A 19,205-nucleotide genomic window follows, 5' to 3' on the forward strand; every position below is an offset into this window, starting at 1 on the left:
TCACTTTTCAAAATTACTTAAAAAATCACACAGAACTCCAGGGACCAGGTCTACATCACAGTGATGAGGATGTCCTAAAAGCCATTCCTCTTTGTGTCCTGGAGGAAGGTTTAATTTTCAGTGCTCTGAGCAGTCTCCAATTCAGGAGGAGAGGAAGAGCAGAGGCTGCTTCTTCCTGCTAAACCCTCAATCAAGGCCAAAGCCTTTTTGACTTTTGCCCACCCAAGTTTAAAGGAACAACAGCAGGTTCTATGGAGTGTCCACAGTATATCCATTAGGCCATGAAGATCAGCTTTGGGGAATTCGTTCCCTGAGCATCTGCATGTTTTCTTTGAGCAGAAGAGCTGGATATCTGGAGGGTAGGGTAGAGTGGATGCAGTTTCAGAAGACCTTGACTTGCTGTCATTTGGGCAAGAATGGCTTTTTGAAATAGTTTGGTATCAAATGGACCAAAAGCTCGACTTTTTGAAGCACACTGTTGCGACTCTGGAAAGAATATGTTCAGCAAGGGACACATGAATCTCTAAGCTGGGAATTGTTAACTCCAAGCCTGGCCTGGGGAGAAGACTGCTGCAGTACGAGGAGCAGAGGAGGCTTCTCAGAATGTGCAGAAGCTTCTTCACGGACAGAATTCCACCCTTTAATGAAGGCACAGATAAAGAGCTCTATCTTCACTTTAAATGTTCCTCCAACACGATTGGAGTCTTCACCCTGGTTAAAATGCGCCACGGGATTCTCTACCCACACAAGACTGTGGGACTTTTCTGGGGGCCTTTGCTTAGCAATGTTCCTGTTAGCTGTGTGAGAAAATCCTTGCTATGTTTAAAAAAAAAAAAAAGTTCTTGTCAGTTAGGGACACATGTACAAATATTTACAGCTAAAATGACATGATTTCTGGGATTTAAGTGAAAAATGAATAAAAAATGGATAAAAATGGATAAAATTGACAGCCCCAAGGCTTGGAATGGGTGCATGGAGTTTCACTACATATTCTCTTTATGTCTGAAATGTTTGTAATAAAAAGTTTTAAAACTGTGTTATTTTGATAGATAAAATGAATGTTACTGTAGTCTCATATCCATTACTTGGAATTCTTAATGGAATTGAATATGTGTATTACTTGTTAGTCATTCATTTTTTTTCTCCTTTATTTTCTACACTTATTATTTGTCCACTGTTTAATATCTGGGAGAAGGTCCTTTATTTTGATCTGTAGGATGTTTTAAGAATTAAAAAGCCTCTTATTTAATATATTTCAATGTTCTACATTGTTCTTTTAAAATACACGTTTTATTTTTAGGGCATCATCAATATGTTTATTTTTAATGTTTGTATAGAGATATGAATCTGTTTTTTTAATTCATGGGTTGTGCCTTTGATGTCATTTTAAAATTATTTGCCTTAAAAAGGTACTGCTTCTAATATGGCAGCGAAATAAAATATTGTGCTGGAAAAAAACAAAACGAAACAAAACAAAACCCTCCTGCCGTGTAACCTCCTTTGCACCTTTGGCGCTTCCTGGCTGTCATTCTGCCCCTTCCACTTCTCACAACATTGGTCAGTTGGCCGTGATGAGGACCCTTGGCCTGTTTGCTACAACCTTCCAAAATCCCCTTCCCTCTGACTTCTTGGGCTCAGTCCTTTGTCCCACCCCCTCCTCCACATGCCAGTCTCCCCCAGCACCTACGCACCTGCCTCCCTCCCCACTGTCCTCACCTGGCCCTCCACACCTGCATGCGAGCACCTGCCCACACTGCATCCATCCCTGTCTGTGGCGCCCTGACACAGGTTCTGGGACCCATCCTTTCTTTAGTCAACAGTTACGAATGAAATACCTTTGAACTCATGACTTAGATAAAATGGCAGCACGTCTCTTCTGGGAAGTCTGCAGTGCTACCTCTCGTCTCCAAAGTGTGGTCACATTTCCGCGAAGCGTCCTTGTGTTTTGTTGCCTTATCACATTGGTGCTCACAGCCAGGCATGTCCTTCTCGACTTTGTTCACCCTCCACAATTCTCCTCCTCCTGGAAGGCCCAGGTCCTTTGGCAACACCACCATGAAGTTTCCTCTAGTCCCTTCCATCAGAATAAATGCTTGACTTCTCCAAGACCCCGTTCAACGTGACCTGTACTCCTCTTAATCCTGAAATCATGCTGCTGTGTGTTTGGCTTCAGTGTCATTCTCACTGAATTATGACTTCCTCAAGGGTGGGGACACTTCTTCATTCTTCATTGTATTTCCCAGTGCCTTATGCAGAGGTTGCTCATAAATGTTTTTAACCTTAGTTTAATTGACTCTCTGCAGTGCTCAGCAGGCTATCGATTCAGCTCTGAGCTTGTACCCTTTCAATTGAGTTTCTGTTTTGATTCTGAGATCCAACTTCTAATTTTATTTATTTATTTATTTATTTATTTATTTATTTTGAGATGGAGTCTCACTCTGTCACCCAGGCTGGGGTACAATGGCGCAAACTTGGCTCACTGCAACTCTGCCTCCCGGGTTCAAGCGATTCTCCTGCCTCAGCACCCGGAGTAGCTGGGACTACAGGTGTGCACCACCAGGCCCGGGTAATTTTGTGTTTTTAGTAGAGATGGGATTTCACCATGTTGGCCAGGCTGGTCTCGATCTCCTGACCTCAGGAGATCTGCCACCTCAGCCTCCCAAAGTGCTGAGATTACAGGCGTGAGCCGCCGCATCCATCCCCAACTTCTAATTTATAATTTAGTTTTGAAAAATGGATCACAATTGTCTTCTCCTGGCAAACTGGTTTCTTTATAGTTCCTGTAGAAGTTAAGGTTTATCTTGCTTGTCAATTAGCCCCTTCGTCCCAGCACCCCATCCTTTATTCCCCTCTAAGAGGGGGTCCTTCACATGAATCCCAAGCCCTTTGTTGTGCTCTACTATCTGGAAACATGTTTTTTTTTCTAACTATCTGCCTTATCTAGTCTCCTGAAATTTCATATTGTGCCTGATCTTGAATTGCCATGCTCCCTTCTGCCTGTGTGAACTTTAGGCTGCTCCAACACTCACTGTGATTGGAGCCTTTCCTGTGTCCTGCTGCCACAGTGTCTAAGGACACTATTCCCACGTAGCACCTGAGGCTACTGCTGCTGCCTGTGGCTGAGATCTGTTCTCCAGCCATTGTCTGCCCGGTCTTCATGAAGTTAGCTTTTCCATACCAAGGTATCTGGACATGTAACAAGATCACTGGGAAGCGCTTGTTATGTATTGACAGGATTGTGTAGACTTCCCTGAGGAACTCTCTCCTATAATCGGAAAAGTGTGCAGTGATTGTCTAATGATTTTTAATTTAGGAATCATGTATATGTTTAATCAATTACAGTGTGCTAGTTAATTATGCTTTCAGAGGGGAGTAGTAATCACTTCAGTAGTTAAAGTTCTCTGAGTTGAATTCATTTTGTTGGGTTCTTGTTTCTCTTTTTGTCTATTCATGTTTATTAATCAAAGTCACTTTCGGTGATGCATGATGCCTGTGTCACAGTGGTTCTCAGCCAGTGTAGGAGGGGATGACTTTGCCCTCCAGGGAACTTTTGGTAATGTCTGGGAACATTTCTGGGTGCCACAAATGGGGGCACTGCTGGCATCTAGTGCGTGGAGGTCAGGGATGCTATTTAACATCCTGCAATGCATGGGGCAGACCCCACTGCAAAGAATTATACAGGCCAAAATGCCAATAGTGCAGAGGGTGGGAAACTGCTTTGATCATAAAGGATAATTAATAAAATCATTTGGTGCCTCATAGCGACTTCATGTTGTTGGAGGGCATGTAAAGTTTCATAAACCTACAACTTACTCTACGTGGTTGCTCATGAATTGGTGTTGTGAATCAGCAGCTCTCCCCACCTTTTCCTCGTGGAAATTCAGCCAATCTCTTTGCTTCCTTGTGCACAAAATGAACTACAGCCAGTGGAATTCATCAGACACACAGGCTTAGTCATGCTCTGACTTCGAATCCCTTCCTCGTCTCCCTGCAGTCCTATGAATGGCAGCCACATTCTGCTGTCTGCAGTCACCCCAGCGACTCAGTGGACCCGTCACTCACCCCGGAAGCGTCTTCAAACCTTTTCAGTATCTGGAAGTTTCCCTTCTCCCCTCCAATACTTGTCTGCTCACTTTTGTGCTATTATCACATATTTCTTTATTATCATTGTATCTCCTTTGGCAGGATATGCCCTCTTTTCCTAAATGAAGCTGCCACAATACTGTGCGTGCCCATGTTTCATTGCAAAATTTAGTATTTAGTTTGTGTTTAAGGAACATCATTTCAATTTGTAAAATATAACAACTCTAGTTTATTGTAATGAGTGCATGACTTACTTTATTTGGAATGGAGACACTGCTTAATTCCTGATATGTGTTGACCTCAATAGGTTTACCTGAAGAAGATGGATACTCACGGTTGTCTATAAGCGGCACGGGGACTTCGACATTTCAGAGACACAGGGACAGTCACACCACTCAGGTAATGACGTCTATCTGTTCACATGTGCAGTGACAGATGGGATTCAGTTATGACAAGACATTCATTAACTTGTTACCAATAGATGCTCTGTGTGGACTGCAGAGCTCAGCTGTTCTCACCTCTGCCCTGCACTCCTTGGGCTGAATGGTCTTCTCTCTCCATCTCAGCTGACTACAATTTTCCACCTGTTTCCAAAATAAAGAATAATGTCCAAAAAAACTAAAACATAATAGTTTTAAATGAAATATCGTAGATTTAATTTATGTTGTGGTAGTTTAAAATTATTCTCGGGTGAAGATGGTATTAAACCTGCTGAATGAAGTTGCTATGCATTTGGCCTTGGCTAAAATAGGACGACTCTTAGTGACCACACCTGGGAATAAAATGCTTGAACCACCTGTGGTTTCATGGCATGCATTTTATCTCAGTTATGCCATTCACTTCCATGTAATTCACATTGATTTGAAATATGACATATCATGAGAACATGGTAAAATCAAAGTGAGATTGCAGTCCACAAAACTGTTTGGAGGTGTATTACTGATTCCATGTAAATGTTTCATGTGTCTGCTCCTAACAATTTCACCAAAATAAACAAGATTATCACTTCAAGAAGAAGAAAAAACAACCCATTGGTGCTTTTAGAAAGTAAAAGAATTTATATTATAGAATATAGTGTTTTATTTTCCTTTTATGTTGAATTTTAAAATATACTTTAAATAATTATCTTTAAAATATGTAATGTTGCATTCAAAGTGATGCACAAACCGCTAAGTAAGGAGACGTTGTTATCAATATATTAACACACTATTGCTTTAGCAACAGGATTCTCATTTTATCTAAAGTTACAGCACAATTTTTATGTCAAACATCTACATAAAAATCTAAAATAACCTCAGCCAAGTATCCAGATGTTTCCATGAAATCAAGTATCCAGCTAATGATCAGCTTTCCTTGGAATATTTAGCATTATAGAGGCACAGCCATATTATCAGCGGAGATTTTTCTAAATAACACTGATGAGGTAGTGAGAAAAATCAATAATTTGAATCTTAAGAATAAATCTTACAGTAGGCAATCTTCTGAAATCACTTGCACTGATATCCAGGCACTGAAATAGAAAGAAAATGCTGATTGGTTGCAATAATAGATTGTCCTAATCTCCCCTCTGTTCCTTAGAGATGCATCTACTTTACCTTGTAAGCATCACAGATGCTTCCTCTGAGATGGTGCAGAGGGGAACCTCCTGGTCACGAACACTGGTTTGATTTTCGTATCAGAGGCCTGCCCCCTGTACATTATAACACAACGCTGGGCCATCTGACATCCTTTCCAGGTCTGCCCCTGTACATTACAACACAACGCTAGGCCATCTGACATCCTTTCCAGGCCTGCCCCTACAGTGTGGTTCTTAGACAAAGAGAGTCATTTGAAAGAAGGTATATATAGTAGGCTGCTTTGTGACTTTTCCTCTGTGTTTGGCTAAGAATCAAAGAGAGATGGGAAAGGTCATCAGGAATCATTTTCCAGTCTCAGATTTCAAAGAGGCCTTGTTTTCAAATGTAGACATCCCTGATGAGGCAGGAACTGCCAGTCATCTTGGGGCACTTTCTTTTTCTCAAGGAAACTGAAAACCCAGGCTCATTCTCTTCCATGCAAATTGTGGGCACTCACGTGATGAGACAGATTCCTTACTGGTGAGAAGCTGTAAGAGTTATGTGAAACTATGTGTTTAATGGCTTTCAGAATTTATCTCTCATGTGACATTTATACAAGAAGTATGGACACATACAGAGAAGCAGCTTTTTAGCTTTTCTACTAATGCAATTAAATAGAAATTCTATAAAATCCAGTCCTGGACAGATTGCGCATGTAGCAGCAAAATTAAATGGTGACCAAAAGTGAAATTTCTCTTTAAGGATGTCTATATTTTCATTAGCCTCATCAGCAGTTTTAATAAACTCCCTTCAAGGAAGATAAAATGTCTGGGCATTATGGTAGATAAAGAAAAGAGAAAATAGAGTCAGTAATTTGCCAAAGATCATATGGAAAATTCACTGAGTCCACAGTTTGAATGGAAATCAAGATCATATGTTCCGTTTCTGAGAATGAACTTATCATAATCCATTAAAAGGAACAGAGGAGTCATTTAACTGTTTCATAAAATTAATTAATTAATTTTTTTATTTTTTTATTTTATTTTTTTGAGACAGTTTCACTCTTGTTGCCCAGGCTGGAGTGTAATGGGATGATCTCAGCTCATTGCAACCTCCACCTCCCGGGTTCAAGTGATTCTCCTACCTCAACCTCCCAAGTAGCTGGTATTACAGGTGTGCACCACCACACCTGGCTAATTTTGTATTTTCAGTAGAGATGGAGTTTCATCATATTGGTTAGGCTGGTCTCAAACTCCTGACCTCAGTGATCCACCTGCCTTGGCCTCCCAAAGTGCTGGGATTACACGTGTGAGCCACTGCACCTGGCCTGTTTCATAAAGCTTAAAGAATTTTTGGTTCAAAAATAAAAGTCTTCAGTAGTGATAGTGCACATTTGTGATTTGGCTTTTTCCTGCCAGTCCCACATTTAAGTTTGGCACCTACCATGATGAAAATAAAGGAAAGGGACTCCCTCTTCCTCCCCTGCTGCTTTGACAGCTGGACAAATACATGTAAGATGGGCTCAGTTAACCTACCTATGATGGATGCAGAGCGAGGGACATATAATGGAAGGGACAACAACTGACCTGGCTCCATGGGGTGACATTGGGCAGTAGTGGCTCCTACAGCACCAATGTAGGTGCTCCTCTGCAGCACCAGCAGAATAATATTAGTCAGAGAAGAACCTTGCTCAGAGCATGCCAGCCATCAGCCCCCGCATCCACCTCAGTCACTCGCCAGACCTTTTTGTCGGAATTCATGTCTTTCCTTAGCCTTCCAATAAAGCCTCTACCTGCCTGAGATGTCCAGAGTTAGTTTCCTTTGCTTAGAAATCATAATTTTGACTAATATACACATTTAATTTTATTGTTATTATCCATAAAGTTTTACACCCAAACAAGTATTTTTTTTTTCCCACTCTGTGTACAAGCTCTTCATTTGTTCTCAAAATAGTTGCAAAACATTTTCTGATAGGACTGGATCCTCAGTATATGGTGGTGGCTTATGTAGAAAAAGAATATAGAAAATGTAGTTGATGTTGTACTCCATTATAACTTTTTATTAATTTGAAAACTATAATGGCTTTACATAAAAGTAGTGAACATTAATTTTACATAAAATGTTTGAAAATAGCAAAAGCCAGGACATTGGCTGCGCTGCGCATGAGGCTGTGTTCATTTGCACTTTCCAAGCACTGGGCATGAATAAAACGGGCTGTGAGATATGACTTCATGGAATTCCACACACTGGCCCTTGACGGAGCTTTGTGACAGTTCCCAGGACGCAAATCTAGAATTTCGTAGGTTATAGAAGTATTCTAAATTAGCTTTGGAATTAAACAGCGTTTATGAAAGGAATATGACATTTATCTACTTACCATTTTATGAGATTTTACTTTTTTTTTAAGTTTATGCTATTTGGCGTGATGCAATCCTTTAGAAGTAACTCGGTGGTGAGAGGCTCAGCAGTGGGGGAAATGCTGAGAGCGTCATCCAGCCGAGAATGACTTCTTTGCATTTTTTGCCATGATGGCAATCCTCTGCTGACTCAGAGGGCCAGGTAACCTGACACAGGAAGCCCACAATTTATAAATAGAGCAAAAGCATGAAAGTCACAGGGAGGTGGGAGGACGGCCTGAAGGCAGAATGATGGCAGAAGGGGACGCAGAAACAAAAATGCTTGGCGCTTGCCCTCAGCCTAAAAATTTCTAGTTACACATCTGTTTAGGGATCCACACTTGACATTGAGAAATGAGATGTTTAATTGTTTCATTAAGCATAGACTATCTCTATTTATGTTACTATTTTAACTCTACCACCTTTTCCTTCATGCCTTCTTATTCCTCTCAGCAGTCTGCTCTCTGCAGTAATATCATGTGCTTTATGTTCTTTTAGTTTCATTATGGGCATTTATCATATTTCTTGCCAAGTTTTTAAAAATATTCTTTTGTTTTTGTAAAGAACATAAAAAGTTATTGTGCATATTGATCATGTTCAGGAATTCATTGTAAGAAATCATTCATGGTCTTTGATAAAAAAATGGCAGTCTAGGACCCAAGATCTTAATAAATATCCAGCTCACTCCTGCCATAGCTGCCGATGAAAGCCATCATCAAATCAATACGCAATTGATTCTCATCAAAAAGCAAATTGTTATGTGGTATGCTTTACTGAATGATCAAATAAACCATTTTGTAATGTCACATAGCCACACAATTAAGAGTTGCAGAGCACTAAATAAATCCAATGCCTTCTTTCTATGTTCATTGTATTTGTTATATAGACTGAAATATATTATAGCATGGAATTAAAACAAATTGTGTGTTAGATAAAATAATGAAATGTAGAAATATTTAATCATTAGACAGTAATTGTAAAGATATGTCAGGGAACATAAATAAGATAACCCTTTCATAAGGAAACATATATAAATATATAGTTTGTATAACCATCTATGAGCTACAGAGAGAAGGAGATCTAGCAAACAAAGCTCTTTCACACAGCCAAGGTTCAGGGAATCCGTATTCACCACTCCTGACTTACAGATTATGTGCAAACAGTGAAGGTAGTAAATTAAGTTGATGTGTGAAATGGCAGCATTTTCAACAGGGAAAGGTCATGTCCAGTAGAGATAAATAGAAATTTGGAAAATAAAAAACAAAAACATATCCTGTATTTTGTATTTTTCCATCATAAAATTGCACTGTATTTATTAATACAACATATGTGTACATATATGCATAATTTTTCTGATTAAGACACTATTTATTATCAATGAGGAGGATTTAATTGCCATAAATTTTAAGAGAATATGAAGTCAGAGTAGTTACTATGTTTTTTTCATTTGTTTGTTTGTTTGAGACGGAGTCTCCCTCTGTCCCAGGCTGGAGTTCAGTGGTGCGATCTCGGCTCACTGCAACCTCCGCCTCCCAGGTTCAAGCGAGTCTTCTGCCGCAGTCTCCCAAGTAGCTGGGATTACAGGCATGCGCCACCACACCTGGCTAATTTTTTTTTTTTTTTTTTTTGAGACAGAGTCTCTGTTGCCCAGCCTGGAGTGCAGTGGCTCAATCTTGGCTCACTGCAACCTGCACCTCCCAGATTCAAGCGATTCTACTGCCTCAGCCTCCTGAGTAGCTGGGACTACAGGACATGCCACCACGCCCAGCTAATTTTTATTTTTATTTTTTAATAGAGACAGGGTTTCATCATGTTAACCAGGACAGTCTCAATCTCCTGATCTTATGATCTACCCACCCAGGCCTCCCAAAGCGCTGGGATTACTGTTGTGAACCACTGCACCCTGGCCTATTTTTTTTTTTTTTTTCTTTTTTTTTTTTTTTTTTTTAGAGACGGGGTTTCACCATGTTGGTCAGGCTGGTCTCGAACTCCTGCCCTCAAATGGTCCGCGCCCCCTGGCCAAAGTGTTAAGATTGGAGGAGTGAGCCACCATGCCTGGCTGTGACTATGTTTTTAAAGAGGAAAAAGTCTTGTGATATTTCTACAAGCTCGCCTTGTAGATGGGAAATCTGCAATTAGCAATATTATTGTATAGTGGAGGAGTAACAAAGTAATTGGAAACATCTGGCTAACTGTAAATTCTAGGTAACAATTTCAATATTAACTTAATTGGTTTTTAAAGTGAAGAAAGTAAGAAAAGAACTAGATAAGAATCCCAGATTCATTGTTTATCATGTAAGTGCACAAAAAGGTAACTTTGGGGGTCAATTAAAGAAAATACATGTAACATGCCTACTGTGCTGCCTGGAATACTGTAGGTGCTAAAAAAAAAAAAAAAAAAAAGAAAGAAAAAAAGAAAAAAAGCAAAAAGCTTGCTTGCTCTTGTTATTATGATATTCCTTTCTTTGCATGGTCAATATTCTAAAAACCAGCTCTGATTTTAACATTGTAGATGCCATCTAAAATATGTAGGAGATTAGAGATTAGATTGGATCAAGAGAACCCAATATTTTTCTGGGATTTTGTTAAAATCTATTATATGTGTGATTTTTAAAACATGTTTTATTAGGCAATAGTATAAACTTAGAAAGAAACAGTGATTAATGAAACACCCACATTTAGTAAGTCTTAACATTTTGCATTATTGCCTTAGAGCTACATTTTTGGAAAAACATGTATCCTAGTTCTCAGTCTCATCCCTGCCTACCACACCAGAAGAGAATCATCACAATGAAGTTTGCATGTAGCCCTTCATCCATGTTTGCACCTTTACTGAGCATAGGTGTACTCACAAATCATATCATATTCACAAGTAATAACCAATGCTATGCATGCTTTTAAAGTGTAAAAAAATCTCACTTTCTACAGATTATTCTGCAAACCGCTTCTTATTGTTGCTGCGGTAGGACTTTTTTTTTTTTTCCTTTTTGATACATGTTCCTCCCACTTGTTATTTTATTCTCAGTATTAGCTCCAGGTGAAATGTACAGACTTTAGGGTTGACACCTGTAGTCCCAGCTCTCGGGAGGCTGAGGCAGGAGGATCACTTGAGCTCAGGAGATCGAGGCCACGGTGAGCTGTCTTCACACCATTGCACTCCAGCCTAAGCAACAGAGACCTTGTCTCAAAAAAAAGGAAAAAAAAACTAAACTAAATTAAAAAACAACTTTAGGGCTGCGGTATCGATACAATGAGAAACTATTGATGACCAGCACATACTTAGTGCAAAATTATATTCATATTCCTTCAACAAGCATGGCAGGGAGCAAGCTCAGGAGGAGAAGAAAGCATTAGGGACTGAAGGACAGGTGTCACACGACCTGCTGCTGCTGGCCCTAGGGTGCTGGTGCCTCGAGGGGCCAGATGAGCACAAAACAGATGGTGTTTTCCTGTGGTCTGTTGTGTTGTGGTCCACAGAAAACCTAATTCTGTGATCTCCACAGAAGATGCAGGGAGATTGATGATGCTGTGTGCTCAGTGCCAATATGCAGGTCATTTTGTAGTTTACAACTTCACTAGAGGACTAGAAGTTACAGCACCCAAGGGTGTGAGCATACATTCTGGCCAGTGACTCTATAAGCTTTTCAACACACAGACACACACACACCACACATGCACACACAATCATATTGCTTTTTAGGTGCAAACATGCCTCCTCCATTGGAAACTTTTCTGAGGAACAAGTTCCATGTAAATGTGGTCATGGCATTTCTTAAGAACATGTTTACAGGTTGACCAAAGCGAGTAGAAAACTTACATCAAAATCATTTCCAAGTTATCAAGGTTACAAGTCATGCTACAATTAGCATCACTGAGAATGCCTCTAACTTACAATTGGGAATAAAAGTTGCCAGAGATTCCCCTAGAAATGGAAGTACTAAGTTTCTGCTCATGGACATTTTCAACCACAGTGGTTATTGCCAAATTACTCCCCTACAAGGTTAAATCAGCGTATATACTTCTAGAAGGGAGTGAAGTTTTCCATCTCTCCTGGTAAGCGCCTGGTTTAATTATTCATTTTAATTTTTGCCAATATGATCAATGTAAAATGGATCTTATTGTGGTTTTATTATATTTCCTGGTTGCCAAGCAGTATTTTCACATATTCTCAGACTTGTTAAATCCAAACACATCCTTTTCTTATTTCCTAACTGGTTTTCATGATTTTCTTGATGATGTTAGGAATTTTCTACGTATTCTGAATAATATTCCTTGCCAGTTTCATGCATGGCAAACATTTTGCTTGTTGTGTTTTCTTGGTCTGTTTAGCTAGAAGTTTATCAATGTGATTGATTTTTTTAAAGTAGCTTTTGATTTTATTGATTTTTTTCTATTGTTTTCCTGTTTTGTTGATTTCTGTTGTTTTTATTTCCTTGTCTTTTGCTTGCTTTGGGTTTAATTGTCTCTATTTCTGCTCTCTTAAATAGGTAGCATAGATCACTGACTTGAAGTGTTTCTTTTCTCCTAATAAAAGCATTTAATAGAGTTATAAATTTCCATCTCAACACTGGAATAGCTGCATCCCACAAATCTTAATTTGTTTTGTTTCCATTTTCATTCAGTTCAAAATATTTTCTAATTTCCCATGGGGCTTTCTGTTTGGCTAACACTGATACTTTCCAAGTATTTGGGGTTTTCCGGGTACCTTTCTGCTACTGAATTCTCCTTTACTTCCGCTATGATCTGAGGGCATACCTTGTATGATTTCAGTTCTCTTAAATGTACTAAAATGTTTTTATGGCCCAGGATATGACCTGTCTGGGTGAAATTTCCCTGTGCACTGGAACAAAAATGTGTATTCTACTTCCATTGTGTGGAGTCGTCTGGAAGTGTGGATTAGGTCTATTTCGTTACTTGTGTCCACTTCCACATCTCTGCTGGCTTTCCGTGTTCATTTTTCATCTATTCCTGAGAGAAGAGCACAGAAGTCTCCAACTGTACCGTGGCTTTGTCCGCACCTTTCAGTTTCATCAGTTTTTGCCTCATGCATTTGGAAGCTATATTTTAGATACAAAGACTTAAAATTATTGCCTCTTTTTTGGCGAAGATCTATTCATCATTATACAATTTCATTTTTTATTTGTATTTCTTTAAGTCTAGTTTGTCTGAAATTAATAAAGCCACTCCATTATTTTGTTCATTGTCTGCAAGGTATATTTTTTCATCCTTTACTTTTTAAAAATAGCTTTATCAAGATATAAGTCACATACCACAAAACTCATGCATTTAAGTTATGAACATTCAGTGTTTCTTTGTAACTTCTTAATGTTGTGCAACTATCTCTACAATCTAACTTTAGAACTTTTTGCCTCCTCCCCACAAAAAATTCACCCCTTCACTTTAATGTATTCATCTTTCTATATTTGACATGAGATTTCTGTAGGCAACATAACAGATGAGTCTTATTTATTTTTATCCAATCTGACAACCTTTCATGAGACCATTTCTATTAATGTGATTATTGATATGGTTAGATTTAGGTATGTGTTAGATAGGTTCTCTAGTGGGGCAGAACTAACATGATAGATGAATATATAAAGGGGAGTTTGTTAAGGAGAATTGACTCACACTGTCACAAGGTGAAGTCCCACGATAGGCCATCTGCAAACTGAGGAGCAAAGAAGCCAGATTTGAGTCCCAAAACCTCAAAAGTCGGGAAGCTGACAGTGCAGTCTTTAGTCTGTTACCAAAGGCCCAAGAGCCCGTGGCAAACCATTGATACAAGTCCAAGAGTCCAAAAGCTGAGGAACTTGGAGTCCAATGTTCAAAAGAAGGAAGCAGGGCCGGGCACAGTGGCTCATGCCTGTAATCCCAGCACTTTGGGAGGCCGACGTGGGTGGATCACCTGAGGTTGGGAGTTCAAGTCCACCTGGCCAACATGGTGAAAACCCATCTCTATTAAAAATACAAAAATTAGCTTGGTGTGGTGGTGCATGCCTGTAATCTCAGCTATTCAGGAGCCTGAGGCAGGAGAATTGCCTGAACCCGGGAGGCGAAGGTTGCAGTGAGCAGAGATAGCGCCATTGTACTTCAGGCTGGGCCACAAGAGCAAAACTCTGTCAAAAAAAAAAAAAAGGAAGCATCCAGCATGGGAGAAAGATAAAGGAAGGAAGACTCAGCAAGTCAGGTCCTTCCATGTTCTTCCTTCTGCTTTATTCTCGCAGTGCTGGCAGCTGATTAGATGGTACCCACCCAGATCAAGGGAAGATCTGCCTCTCCCGAGTCCACTGACTCAAATGTTAATCTCTTTTGGCAACACCCTCACAAACACACCCAGGATCAATACTTTACATCCTTCAATCCAATCAAGTTGACACTCAATATTTACCATCACAAGGTATATTAGTTTTATTATGTGTTTTTCTGATTGTCCCTGCTGTTTTCATTCTTCTGTTTCTTTACCATGACTTCTTTCAGATTATTTGGATATTTTTTAAATTCCATTTTACATTACCTATTGGTAAATTAAAATTGTAATATATGCACATCTAATTTCAGTTTACCCTGGTCAACTGTCTTGGTCCCATCACCCTCTATCACCCATCTTTACTTAGCAATTGACCCATGTGCTACATCTATGTACATTGAAACCCCCCAGGCCGTGTTGTAAGTTTTCCTTTCAACAGTCATACAGGGAGAAAATAGTGGGGGAAAAAAATCATCTTTTATGTTAACTCAATATTTACAATTTCTGTTGCTCTCCTTCATTTCTGAAATTCTGAGTTTCTTTCTGGTATCATTTTACATCAGCTTAAAGATCTCCCTTTAGCATTTCATTTAGAGTACGCCCAAGAAATCTTAGTTTTCTTTAGCTGAGCATGCCATTATTCTGCCTTCGTTCTCTACGTTTTGATTCCCTACTACGATTTGTTTGTGTTTTGTTGTTGCTGTTTTTTTAACTTTCCCAATTCCTCGATAGATGTTTTGTATTTTATACAAAGTTTTAGTTGTAATCAGTGAGAGAATTAGTCTGTAGTGGGCTTACTGGTTTATGTGTTTATCCCACATAAAGTTTTAATGTTATTATAGTCAAATTGATTAATCCTTACCTTTAGGGTTTGTACTTTTGTCATTCTGTTTAAGAAAATCTTTCTTATACAATTTTTTAAGGAAAAAAAATTATTTTACTGCTGCCTGCCATAAAGATATTATTCTATTATATTTTTATAAAGTTTAGGTTTGTTTTTTACATTTAGGGATTTAAGCTACCTGGACTTTGTTTTTGAGAATGGTGTGAGTTAGCAATGTAATTTTACATTTTTTTCTGTACAGATAACAATTGTTCTGCACTTTTTATAACATTAGGCCATGCTTCTGGCTTCTTCCTAATACTGAGTATGTCAACTCAGTGACATATAATCAGTCAGTGTAATATAATCATTTGTGTGTGTGTGTGCACGCCTTCATAGACTTGTGAGCTTATAGAGAGTGCATTAAATGCATCTTAATCACTTTTGAATTCCAAACACAAAGCACTCAATAATTTGCTGGCTCAATGTAATTGTTAACCAGTAGCAGCTCCAGAAGAATTAAGAGAAGCTGACTGATATATTATTCCCTAACTTTATTAGATATTTTAAATTTAATCCCATGTTAAAAATGTATCAATAAACTTGGTAATTAGGATCACAGGCAGTTGTTTCACTGGTTGGAGGGAATTAAAGTGAAGTCACATTTTATACAGTGATTGGCTTCTAAAATTATTTAATTTGAAAGTGACATATGATGAAAATGACTCTGGAACATCCTTACATTACCTATCAAGAATAATATGCAAGGTTTGTAACTCCATTCAGTTATATGCATCCATGTATAAGCAATGCATAAAGCAACTTAAAGCATATAATAATATACATTTAGCATTTTGAATTCCAAGTGAGTGGATTGCATACAATTGAATTTTCAGGCTGGGTGTGGTGGCTTATGTCTGTAATCCTAGCACTTTGGAAGGCCGAGGCGGGCGGATCACCTGTGGTCAAGAGTTTGAGACAAGCCTGGCCAAAATGGAGAAACCCTGTCTCCACTAAAAATACAAAAATTAGCCAGGCGTGGTGGCAGACGCTTGTAATTCCAGCTACTCAGGAGGCTGAGGCAGGAGAATCACTTGAACCCTGCACTCCAGCCTAGGGGACAAGAGCGAAACTCCGTCTCAAAAAAAAAAAAAAAAAAAAAAAAAAAAAAAGAATTTTCAAAGGCTCATTCATTGATCAAAAGATGTTTATTGAGGTTCTGCTTGTACTAGGCACAGGTCTAGGCACGTGGAATACTTTGTCTACAAAGCAAACTTGCTTGCCCTCATAGAAGTTAAATTCTAGCATGGAAAAATAAGCAATATTTAAGTAAAATGTGTAATATATAAAAGGAAAAATCACATGGAAAAAAGAAAATGTTGAACAGGGTAAGCAGGGTTGGAAGGGTCAGACTGGAGAGTGGTGAGGTAGAAGGTTGGGCTGAGTTGCAACTGTAAATCAGGGATCAACAAAAGCCTCCCTGAGCAAAGACATGGAAGTCAGGGAGAGACCCGTTCTGACGTCAGGGCAGAGTGTTCCAAGCAAAGGGAGCAGCCAAGGCCCTGAGGTAGGAGCATGCCTGCATTGCAAAAAGGCCGGTGTGGCTGCAGTGAGATTACTCTACTTGTCACTAGATGTTCAAGTAGGGTCGAAATTACTTTAAGTGTTAATTCTAGGAAAGAGATACTTTCCAGTTGTGAACTACAGCAAGAGGCTAAATATAAAATACCAATTATGACTATATTATATTACAACTTTCTTTAATCTGTTCAGAGTATAAGTAAAGGTTAAATGTTTGCCTTTTTTTGTAAGAGGAAAATATTAGACATATAGCTCTGTTTCTGCTCAAGATATCAGAGAATTGGAAGAGAGACTCCAGGGAACCTGGGCCCCATATTTTCTGATAATTTTGAAAGCGAAATTCAGGCTAAAAGAATAGAAGGATTTCCATTATGCTGAAATAGAGTCAGCTAACACTGATGAAGGTATGTGTTTTATGACCTCAGTAGACCTAGTAGACCTGATTTTTCTCTGATTTTTATGATTGCATTATTATTTGAAACTGTCATTTTTTAATTCTGACTCTGTTTCTAAAACAGATGAGCTGTGATATTGGAAAGAAGTGTCATTCAGTCAATGATATAAAAAGTCTAGATTTTGAAGCCCAAATGGATTTAAATTAATTTTATACACTTACAGGTGATTTTTACTATTTCTGGAAAGGAATATTAATTTAAAATATTTGCTTTTATATTTTGCCTACTTTAGCAGAGTCTTGCCTCTTTTCCTTCCTAATCCTTCCTGACATCTGTTTTTCTTTTCTCTAGCATTTGTACCCACGTTATTTGCTCTGACAGCATCTTAAGGGCAATGTAATTGAGCCCAGAGTCATAGTGGCAGATGCTGTGCCTGCCAAATTCATGCCTTCTTTTTCTTAATCATAAAGCTAAACTACTTGTCCCAGTATCCCTTGTGGTTAGGGGTAGTCATCTGACCGAAAATAGCCAATGGAATGAGAACCATAGTGAGGGGCACCACTTATAAGCATAGCCCATGCAAACCAACCTTGACTATCTTCTATGACCTTTCTCAACCCAAAACTGGATACAGAATCCTCCAAGACTCAGAATCCTCCAAGACTCAGGTTCACTTATGGTGACAAAAAAGGTCATCCACTCATCAGATTCTGGCCTCAATATGAGCAAGAAATATCCTCCTTTTGTGCCAAACCACTGATATTTATGATTTATCTGTTATAGCATCTTGGGTAACATAACTGGGACCTCTTCATCATTTATTTGCTTAATATTTTATTGTTGCTGTTAGGCATTAATATTTGTAGTACCTAAGTTTAACTTCCATTATTCAGTAATCTTTATTCTTTAAGATTTAAGATAGCCAAAATCATGCCTCTTAATGTCTTCCAGTGATAGAATTATAGGAATATTATTAATAAGAAATTATAATACAAAATAATGATCAGTTGGTCCTCCATCAAGCTACCCTTTATACATACTCTCTTTCTCTCTCCCTCTCTCTCACACACACACACAGTGTTCTCTATGTGTATATAGTTTGTAACTCCTAAAACTTCTTCAAAAATAAATGAACTTAATTTTGCTGAAGGAAGAAGTAAATTCCCTGTAATAAATTGGGCACCCTGAGAAATAGAAATATTTTAATAGGTTCAGAACTCTTTGAGTGCGTTTAGTAATGATACAGAAGTGCCTTTCTTACCTCCAGTTCTCAAGTGGGTGACTCTAACAGGTCACTGCATTTTGGAGTTGTTCATTGATCCCATTGATTTGATAATCTGTACCCCTTTCCAATTATAGCTAGTGTTTTAAAATCTAGTTGAATTGGGTTCTATTATAGTCCAGCTTCATAAAATTATTTTCTTCATTCGTATTTAATTTTATTTAAGACTGTTACACACGATTAAATAACATGATTATTTCTGGAAAAAATATTTTGAGAAATTACTAAATGAATAGTTAAACTGTGTCCTGCGAAACAATGTAAATTAAGATACAGGATAATGTAGCAGGTTGGGGGAAGTATTCTTCTACTTGACTTCTCTCTCCTTTAAGGCTATGGGTGCCATGCTACCATGATTTTGACCCTTGTTTTCCTCACCCTTATTCCTAGGCGTTACCTCCTTTCCTAGTTATTCACAACTCTGTTGTTACTCCAAAGTCTACTGTCAAGTCCTGTACCCACATCTCACAGGGCTTTTCTCTCTCTTGGTTTTATAATAATTATATACATGTAAGCAAAATATGAATACCATTTGTTATACCACTCAACTCAATTGGCCTTTCTTCTTGTTGTGTCTTAGTCATCCTTTCAATCCAGATCAAATCACACATCCCAGTGGCCAGACTGCCTTTAAATGCATTGTTTCTCCTCTGTATTCCAACAGCAGTAATCACATGCAGAAGTTGTTAATCAATTAATGCTATCCTGCCTTGTGAAATTTTTGTACTTATGTCTTGTCTAAACATCTTTATTCATATAATTTTTATGCATTTATGTCTTGTTGCTCAATTTGAACGAAAGCCCCTTGATGGAGGTGGTCAGATAGTGTGGGTCTGGCTTAG

The 19,205-nt window shown here is 38.6% G+C and overlaps 1 protein-coding gene across 2 annotated transcripts in view; it reads left to right on the top strand.

Annotated features, from left to right (window-relative positions):
• The window catches only part of MYO16 (myosin XVI), a 615,551-nt gene that overhangs the window by 582,179 nt on the left and 14,167 nt on the right, over window positions 1-19,205 (top strand). For both annotated transcript variants that reach the window (XM_050766698.1, XM_050766697.1), the window contains one exon: window positions 4,391-4,482. In XM_050766698.1, the coding sequence (XP_050622655.1) occupies window positions 4,391-4,482 (92 nt within the window). The remainder of the gene's footprint in view (window positions 1-4,390; window positions 4,483-19,205) is intronic.

The sequence above is a fragment of the Macaca thibetana genome, chromosome 17 (assembly GCF_024542745.1).
Source record: "Macaca thibetana thibetana isolate TM-01 chromosome 17, ASM2454274v1, whole genome shotgun sequence".
In the NCBI taxonomy this organism is placed as follows: domain Eukaryota; kingdom Metazoa; phylum Chordata; class Mammalia; order Primates; family Cercopithecidae; genus Macaca; species Macaca thibetana.